Source organism: Rhinopithecus bieti, unplaced genomic scaffold (genome assembly GCF_001698545.2).
Source record: "Rhinopithecus bieti isolate Rb0 unplaced genomic scaffold, ASM169854v2 scaffold_74952, whole genome shotgun sequence".
In the NCBI taxonomy this organism is placed as follows: Eukaryota; Metazoa; Chordata; class Mammalia; order Primates; family Cercopithecidae; genus Rhinopithecus; species Rhinopithecus bieti.
The window spans coordinates 1-10,174 of record NW_016827625.1 but is presented as its reverse complement, the minus strand read 5'-3'; the positions used below and the strand labels follow the sequence as shown (position 1 = coordinate 10,174).

General features: G+C 40.1%; 1 protein-coding gene across 1 annotated transcript; it reads left to right on the top strand.

The window, feature by feature from the left end:
* Positions 1-1,717: 1,717 nt before the first annotated feature.
* LOC108523404 (guanylate-binding protein 6-like) lies at positions 1,718-7,071 on the top strand. The gene is made up of 6 exons (XM_017864013.1): positions 1,718-1,959; positions 3,021-3,301; positions 4,015-4,227; positions 5,141-5,243; positions 5,587-5,780; positions 6,764-7,071. The coding sequence occupies exons 2-6, from the start codon at positions 3,128-3,130 to the stop codon at positions 6,980-6,982; spliced, it is 903 nt and encodes a 300-aa protein (XP_017719502.1). The 5' UTR covers positions 1,718-1,959; positions 3,021-3,127; the 3' UTR covers positions 6,983-7,071.
* The last annotated feature ends 3,103 nt before the right edge of the window (positions 7,072-10,174 follow it).

The following is a 10,174-nucleotide window of genomic DNA, read 5'->3' as shown; positions in this document are numbered from 1 at the left end:
GGCCTATCTAATAAAATATATGTGTGTGTTAGTCCACTTTGCATTGCTATAAAGGAATACCTGAGCCTGGGTAATTTATAAAGAAAAGAAGTTTACTTGGCTCATAGTTCTGCAGGCTGTACAAGCATGGCACCAGCATCTGCTTCTAATCAGGACCCCAGGAAGCTTTTACTAACGGCGGAAGGTGAAGGGGGCAGCTGATGTGTCACATGGTGAGAAAGGGAAAAACAGAGGGGCGTAGTCCCAGACTTTTAACAACCAGCTCTTGTGTGAACTCATTACCACAAGGATGATACCAAGGTATTCATGAGAAATCTGCCCCTGTGACCCAAACACCTCCCATTTGGCACACTTCCAACATGGGGAGTCACATTTCAACATGAGATTTGTAGGGGACACATCCAGACTACATCAACATGCTACACGGATATTATTCTTATCATGAAGGGATATAACTTTTCAATACCTGTATAGTTATATCATCTACAAAAATGATTTTGTGTTCTAAAATCACTTGAAGAAGCATGTGTCTTTATAATTTGTGCCTTTTCAAAATTTCTGATAATTGTTGGAATATTCGTTTTACTTTCTATGTTATGATTTTTCTCTTAAACCCAAAATATGTGTCCATGCTAGAATTCATAATAATTGTTTCAATGGGTTACATTTATCTGAGTGTGTATCTGATAAAACCTTATGAGAAATATCAATTCCAGTGTACTCATCGTTGCTTTCATTTTTCTATTTATGCTTTCTTGAAACATTTCTTAAAAATTCATAGGCAGAAGAGCAACACTGTCAAATCGAATACGTCTTTTTCTCTTAAGAGTTTATAGAGAAGGGATGATTATCTTAAAACTACATTCTTGGCTGGGCACGGTGACTCACACCTGTAGTGTCAGCATTTTGGAAGGAAGAGGTGAAAAGATTACTTGAACTCAGGAGTTTGAGACCAGACTGGGCAATATAGTGAGACCCTGTCTCTGTAAAAACTAGAACAAATTCAGCTGGTGTCTTGGTGCACACCTGTAGTCTCATTACTAAAGAGGCTAAGGTGGAAGGATCACTTGAGCCTGGGAAATCAAGGATGCAGTAAGTCGTGATTTTGCCACTGCACTCTAGCCTGGGTAACAGAGCAAGACCTCATCTCAAAAAAACAAAACAAAACAAGATTACATTCTTGTTACATTTAGTCTTCAGAGCATTTTGCTAAAAAAGAGCTAACACTATACAAATTCTTTTAGCATCCTTGTGGTTTTCTAAAATAATCATGGTATCTTTTTTACTATACCGAATGTTGCTATTTATAATATTTATCCTGGATACTTTATTTCTGGTTCTTCTTTTTGGTCCCACAGCTCAGTTTCTACATGGAATGAAGTGGACAAGAAATTTACATTTGATATTTCATTAATTCAGGCATTCATTTAGTAAACATCTCGTAACAATTACTTTATACTCAGCACTACGTTCAGATCCACAGATACTAGCCATGGGTTTTGTTTGTGCTTGGATCAGATATCTCCCAAAGTTTCCTGCCAGCATTTTATCACTGGTGCAAGTTTCATGTGCACAGAAGTATTGAACGTTTATGTTAAAGGAGGTCTGTAAGCCTACAAGATGGCAAAAGACAATAAACCGTGTCAAAAATACCTTTAGCTCCCTTATACCAAGACTGTTTTCACTATATTCTCCATTTTTCTTATCCTTCAGGCAAGAATCCCAAAGTTCAAACATCCAATTTGCCCAGGGAGTGCATCAGGCTTTTCTTTCCAAAACGGAAATGTTTTGTCTTTGACCGACCAACACATGACAAAGACCTTCTAGCCAATATCGAGAAGGTGTCAGAAAAACAACTGGATCCCAAATTCCAGGAACAAACAAACATTTTCTGTTCTTACATCTTCACGCATGCAAGAAGCAAGACCCTCAGGGAGGGAATCACAGTCACTGGGAATCGTGAGTCTCCTTTTTACATTTCTGTGGTGCCTCATGTGTGTTGATTATATTGTATAACGTGTTTCTCAGAATTTTTGTTAGATTCCATATAGAAGAACTATGTGTATACAGGTATCCACACTCAATGAAGAAATGTGTATAATTATCACACTTACTGCAATTTACAAATTCCTCTCCAATATTGCAAACTCTGTCACTGATAATCTGTGGCTTCCTCATATCTGAAAAAAGAAATCCTCTACTGATAAAATAACTAACTGAATATAAAAACAGACACATAATATTTTCTTAGGGTAAGTCCTATGTGTTCAGTATTCTTTGCAAAGAGAATACAAAAGATACCTTGAAGTTTAAAAACCTCTAGAAGGCTGGGGGTGGTGGCTCACACCTATAATCCCAGTACTTTGGGAGGCAGAGGCATGCAGATCACTTGAGCTCAGGAGTTTGAGACCAGCCTGGACAACATGGTGAAACCCCATCTCTACAAAAAATACAAAAATTAGCTGGGCATGGTGGAACATGCCTGTAGTCCCAGCTACTTAGGAGGCTGAGGCAGGAGAATCACTTGAGCCCGGGAGGCGGAGGTTGCAGTGAGCCAGTATCACACCACTGCACTCCAGCCTGGGCCTCAAAAAAAAAAGGAAAAAAAAAAAGTCTAGAAATAAATAAATATTAGCCCATAATTCCCTGAAAACACATTGGTAGCTTCAGAATTAGGAATAAATGCGATATGATTTACCCTGCCTCATCATTTTATCTGTGTAAACTACTTTTCTTGTAATTTTTAAATGAGAATTTGTACTTCCTGTATACCCTGCAGTATACTAGATAAAGTAGATATTTAAATTTTTTAGCACTGTGGACTGGGGATCCATAAAAAAGAACAGTCATTATGAAAGTAAAAGTGATAATAGCAGAAGGAGGTAGGGATGTGGGTGTATGTGTTTGCATGTGTGCACGTGCGTGTGTGTGCATGCGTGTGTGTGTGCTCAGAAATGTAGCCTAGGATCCCATTGAGCTTTAATTTCATATTTAGCTCCTAAATCTCCTGGTCCATTTAGGTCTGGGAACTCTGGCAGTGACTTATGTAGATGCCATCAACAGTGGAGCGGTGCCTTGTCTGGAGAATGCAGTGATAACTCTGGCCCAGCGTGAGAACTCAGCTGCCATGCAGAGGGCAGCCGACTACTACAGCCAGCAGATGGCCCAGCGAGTGAAGCTCCCCACAGACACGCTCCAGGAGCTGCTGGACGTGCATGCGGCCTGTGAGAGGGAAGCCATTGCAGTCTTCATGGAGCACTCCTTCAAGGATGAAAATCAGGAATTCCAGAAGAAGCTCGTGGTAATTTGCCTTCGTCATTGCTGTTCATCATCCTTCCCCTTGAAGAATGAAGCCTCTACTTGCCTTTATTGACACCAATGCTCATCTGTCACTGAGGAATAACTTATTATGGATTCTCATGAGGGATAGAGTTTCAAAAGACTACATATCCCTCTTTTATCTGCCCAAACCTTAAGCACTTAACCAGAAAACCTTCAGATAACTAAAGTAAAAATCAATACAGATCCCTTAAGATCTTAAGTGAACACTTCTAAGGATTCCTGGCCTGCTCTGAACACGCACAAGTCATCCCTGAGCAGTGCAGTTTTTCTGTGCATAGTCTACCTTTCCCAGGAAACAAAGATTGTCTTACCAAATCTTCATTCCGGGCCATTGTTCAACTTACGTTGCTCCTTCTTGTATCCTTGTACCATTGAGGACAGGAGCACAGGATGCTACCGCTGCAACAAACCATAGAGATTATGGAATGTAGTCCCATCATGTCACAGATGAAGAACCTGAAGCTCAGGAAGGTTAATGAACTTTTCCATAGCCTTGAAGAGAATTTTTAGCATTGTGAATATATGAAATTTTGTGTTTCTGATTCCACATCTACTCCACTAGAATGTTTTTCTCATGAGGACCACAGTTAGATTGACTCTTCTACCAGATTCTTTAGAATTTCATCTCCTCCATATGTTTCTTCTGGTGACATCTCTACATTTCCCTTGCAGGAAATCACAATGAATAAGAAGGGGGATTTCTTGCTGCAGAATGAAGAGTCCTCTGTTCAATACTGCCAGGCTAAACTCAATGAGCTCTCAAAGGGCCTAATGGAAAGTATCTCAGCAGGAAGTTTCTCTGTTCCTGGAGGGCACAAGCTCTACATGGAAACAAAGGAAAAGATTGAACAAGACTATTGGCAAGTCCCCAGGAAAGGAGTAAAGGTGAGGAATAAGGGGAACATGGGGAAGTTTATAGGATAGAGTGAATGGAGTCTTCAGCACCAGCCGTGGGTAATAAGAGAGCAGAGGGATAGCAGAATGCCTTAGCTTTCAATGTCCACTATTTATCATTTAATTCTTAGAATAAAAATTTTTATCCCCAAACAAGGAATATAGTATTCAGAAATCCAGGAGAGACAGAACGAAAATTCGTCATGTGCCAAGAGCTGATGATTTGTGTGGTTAAAGTAGAATCTTTGCATTCAAAGCTGATTAAAATGAGAGAGTATGAAATAAATAGACAATTACATAGAGAGTAATGACATTTACGGACCTGTGGAAAATGGGCTACCTACCTGGTGTTTCTTACCACCACCTAGGTGATGGTAATACAACTAACTCACAATGAGCTGTTATTACCTACAGTGTACTATTAAACTCTTCCCTAGACATTTTAATTTCATCTTCCTAATGACTTTAAGAAGCACCCTTATTTTGGAAATTTTACAGATCTGAACTTAGTACCCAAGGATGATTACATAACTTGCCTAAAGTTGTAGCCAGCAAGTGGCAGGAGAAAGCAAGAGCATAGGTTAGAGGCAGCATTGTACACTGAAAGACAACCATATATAAGCATCAGAGATTGGGAGTTTGTACACCTGTACATAGTTCTGCCTGGCCAGAACCCAAAGCAGGTATGGGGAGATATAGCCATGGGAGAGGCACTGGAGGGAGACAGGAAGCAGGAGTTGAGGTGGGGCTCTGGTCACACTAAAGAGCCTGCACACTTTGTAGGGGGCCACTTTAGAATTTTAGGCATAAAGCAAAAGTTACAAGACCAGAATTGTTTTTGCAACACTAATACACACAACATCGATTTTCAAGGAAATCTAAGTGCTTTTTCTTGCTTCCATAGGCAAAAGAGGTCTTCCAGAGGTTCCTGGAGTCACAGGTGGTGATAGAGAAATCCATCTTGCAGTCGGATAAAGCCCTCACTGATAGAGAGAAGGCAGTAGCAGGTATGGGGCAGGGCTTAGCTTACAGCAGGAGGGGTATGTTTATACAATGCCCTCCAACAGATCTAACAGGAAAACCTTCCCAAACTGAGGAATTTCCTCTTCTGTGGAACACACACTCTGCTAAATCTGAAAATAACAAGATTGGAGCTATGATTGTACATGAGCCAGACAGGCAGAGCCTTTCCCATCACATTCTCGAATGTGCTCTTAATGGTGTGGACCTGGGTAAATTCTGTGATTTCTCATCCTGCCTTTCAGATTTGGTTTAGTCTCTCAGCTCAGAAAAGCGGAGATGAATCTTCACCTATTATTTTCTTCTCTTTCTAATACCTTCATGGAGCAGTGGATCGGGCCAAGAAGGAGGCAGCTGAGAAGGAACAGGAACTTTTAAAACAGAAATTACAGGAGCAGCAGCAACAGATGGAGGCTCAAGAGAAGAGTCTCAAGGAAAACATAGCCCAACTGAAGGAGAAGCTGCAGATGGAGAGAGAACACCTGCTGAGAGAGCAGAATATGATGCTGGAGCACAAGCTGAAGGTAAGTCTGCCCTTGGCCTCAGCAGGCCAGATGGTCCTTGCCCAGGTACCTCAGGAAGGGCTGGTGAAGGTTACAGCAGCATCTTGGAAGGAAGCACACCATTTGCTGCTTGGGAGTCACTAAAAGCCCTGAATCCTTCTCTCTCTCTCTCTCTCTCTCTCTCTCTCTCTCTGTGTGTGTGTGTGTGTGTGTGTGTTTATTGTTTCAGTAAGACTTGGAATTCCTCTCTATATTCTCTATACTTAGATTCTGGAGAGGTAAGGTTGACTATGATCCCTACAAGTCCTTGGGGAATATAGATATGGTTGGAGCTGCTATTTTGGGAGATTTTAAAAGTAATCTCAAGAGGTTAAACATATATTCCACACAGTGTATTTGATGTGAACGGCAACTGGTTTCCTTCACCAAGCACATATTACCAGGAGCTCTACTACCACCCAAACACCCTGAGTTAGATCCATGCTGACATACAACTCTCAGAAATTTCCAGGCTTAAAAGGACAGGAAAGGGAAAGTTGCTGCAGTTGTCACCCTGTGTGGGTAGCCTGCCCAAATTAGCACACAGTGTAGGGAGAATTCCTGCATTGTCCATCTGAAAGTTCTCTAATAAGGGATTTCTGCATCAGCTTATAAGTTCCTTTTATTCCTACAATATGGGTGACCGTGCTACCCAATTGGGACTGAGAATTTATGCAGTCAGACCAATGGCTACCTCCCAACTGGCATCTTTTGGGCAGGAACATGTAGAATTTGTCCTAATACCTGAGTTAGCACCATAGCAAAACCATAATGTGGGTGAATATTAGTAAAGTTGTAAACTATGCTTCCTCACAATGTCTAGGTCCAAAGTCTCCTCTAATAATTGATAAAACGTTTTTAGGAGTAAAATAAAGAAAGTTTCACACAGGTCTTAAATACAAAATCTAAGTCTTACGAGAATAGATATTTTTAAAATTTTACTTTCCTTCCTACATTTACTTTAGGTCCAGAAAGATTTGCTTGATGAAGGATTTAAGAAGAAATGTGAGGAGATGAATGAAGAGATAAATCAACTAAAACATATGATTGATACTACAAAAAATGATGATACTCCCTGGATTGCACATATCTTGGACAAATTTGTCAATGAGCTACCTTCAATATTGTCTGCTCCTAAATTAATTGGTCAGGTTGTCAAAGGTGTGAGTTTGCTCTTTAAATAGCATGAGTTCCTCTATTAAGGATATTATAGATCATACATATATGCTTTGCACTATTTTGATCTTGATCTGTATGTTTTCATTTTCATTCAGGAAAGTTTTTTTTTTTTTTTTTTTGTTTTTGTTTTTTTGGAGAGTCTTACTCTGTCGCCCAGGCTGGAGTGCAGTGGTGCAATCTCGGCTCACTGCATCCTCTGCCTCCTGGGTTCAAGAGATTCTCCTGCTTCAGCCTCTCTAGTAGCTGGGATTATAGGTGCACACCACCACACCCAGCTAATTTTTGTACTTTTATTAGAGACGGGATTTCACCGTGTTGGCCAGGCTGGTCTCGAACTCTTGACCGTAAATGATCCACCTGCCTCGGCCTCCCAAAGTCCTGGGATTACAGGCATGAGCCACCACACCCAGCCCTCATTTAGCAAAGTTTTAAACATAAAAAGTGCTTGTTAGAGGATATCAGTGCCTGGCCCACATGAGATAGAACAGATCCATACACACTTTGAAAAACTATGTTCACTTTTAGGAAATATAATTTCGAAAAATCATTTACATACAAGAGGTCCACTGGGGCACTGCTTTTAATGGCAAAATATTGGAATGTACTTGAAAGTCCTTCACATAAGATTGGTAAGATAAATTTTAGTATGTGCATGTACTGGAATACTATATAGCCAGGAAACAAATTGACAGTGAAGCTCTCTTTATACCAGTAAAGAATGGTCTTGAAGAGATATTGTAAAATGAAAAAACAAAACAACAAAAAAACAATTTGTAAAGCAATGTAGATTATCTTATCACCAAGGAAAAAATGCAATTATTACATGCAAGCATGCAAATATATCTCTGGAAAGATTAATGAAAATCTATTATTATTAGCTCCTTCTGGGAAGAACCAGGTGAATGTAGAGGTTGAAGGAACACATACTCTTCACTTTAAACTCTTGAATTTTGTAAAGAAATCTTATTTTACCTATTCAGAAATAGATAAGAAAATGTAAGAGAAAATGCTAATAATGATAGCAATAAAAAAATAGTGAAATTGGCTATCAGATGATGAAATTGCTTGTTGCTTCCAGGAATTATATCAGCCAGCCCAATGAGGGGTCTAAGACTAAGATCTGAGTACTAGAATGCAAAAAAAGATTGAATCCTATTCTTGTTTTCATTTTGGCCTGGTTTTCCAATTGCTTCTATTTGTTTTGAGACTAAGGCATACACTTTTCTGCGGCCTTTGACATCTCAGCTATAGTAGCCTCTACTTCCTTTCTCTGAATTCAAGTTTTAAGGTGTTAGAAGCATAAATTACCAAACATTAAGATTAAGCACTGATAACAGGGATCCTGCCAACCTTGTCAGTAGTGGTCTCTTTGCAGTAGGCTCAGATAGAAAGGACAATGTGCCTTTCCAGAACCGAACGCCCTGATGGGGGATGATAGACCCAGACACATAGAGGCCTGGTGTTGACCCTTCATTGTTAGAGTCTAAGAAGATTCAGTTATAGTAATGAGTGGCAGACAGCTAGGCCTGAATGACTGACATAATTCTGTAGATGGCCAATGCAGTGGACCAGCCATAGGGTTAAATGGGAAGGAGAGAAAACAATCAAGTGAAATAAATGCTGTCTACCAGGAGGTTGAGCGGTAGCCCCGATAAAGTGTCACATCCATAGCCTTGATCTGAGCTAATTTCAGACCCTGAACTCAGCTGGAGTGGAGGGCAGTACCCCAGGAAAAGGACACTGCAACTCCAGACCCAAATGAATGATAATGATTTCCCAAGTTCTCCCCCTAGGAAACCTTTGGAGCCATTTACTGGATACCCATATACTAGGGAAATACAAACACTCAAATATTTCAAGGACCCTTGGAATCCGGATCCAAGTTGCCCATGGTACCCAGATCATGGAAAGTCATCATAAAATAGCTGTTAAAATAGGAAGTTAGGGCCTCCAGGTTATAAATATAGTCTTGGCCCACATGAACTTATTGCAATATAGTATTTGTTTCAAATTAAAAGGTAATGTTTGTTTGAAGACAGATACCTTACTTATTTTTCTGTCCATCCCCTTGGGAGTATGTTCAGGCATAGGATGTGCTAAATAAGCTTCTTTTATAAAAACAATAGGATGGTGCATGCATGATTATTTTCAATTGGCAAAATCTCATGAACTTCCCAGAGATCAGTGGTAATAAGTTGTTTGAATTATCGACACCAGGTTAAGGTCTCTGAGGTGATTTAAAGGCTACGAGGCCAGGTGCAGTGGCTCACGCCTATAATCTCAGCAACTTGGGAGGCTGAAGCAGGTAGATCGCTTGAGGTCAGGAGTTTGAGACCAGCCTGGCCAACATGGTGAAACCCTGTCTCTACTAAAAATACAAAAATTAACCAAGTGTGGTGGCACATGCCTGTAATCCCAGCTACACAGAAGGCTGAGGCAGGAGAATCATTTGAACCTGGGAGACAGAGGTTGCTGTGAGCCGAGATCGTGCCATTGCACTCCAGCCTAGGCAACAGAACCTGGGTGACAGAGTGAGGCTCTGTCTCAAAAAATAATATGCAATACAATACAATACAATAAAAGCTATGAGAAGAAAAGAAATTTTCCTGGTACAGTGCACTCTCGAACTCATGTCTTACAGTCTCTGTGAAACTGGGCCAAAGACTGAATTTTTTTTTCTGTGCTTTATGCAGTGACTCAGACAAATCTATGAGCTCACACAAATCTGTAACTTCATGTATCAGAGTCTCTATAAAACTGTATCAAAGAATTTTTCTCTCTGCTTTATAGAGTGATTCACCCAGATCTGTAAAGAAATGAAGACAATTTTAGAGCTTTCAATATCTGATATTTCACATCAGGTCAAATCTGATACTTTCAAAACTGGATAGATCTATTTCGGTTAGCTTTGATGCTTGCAATAAGAATCTCATTTAATGTTATCTAAGGACTATAGTTCAAGAAGACTAAGACACTATTCAGTCGGGGCACAATAAGAACACCTTATAAGCACCACTCATCCTTTTTTTCTGAGCATGCTTTTGACATGTTTCAATGATTCAGAGACATTCTAGTGAATCCCATTTTGACAGCAAAGTGGGATCAAGAGACCCCAAGGCCATCCTCAGGATCAATGACTCTTTAGTCATTCAGAGTCATCAATGACTCTGGAACTCAGAGATACATCCCATCAGTAT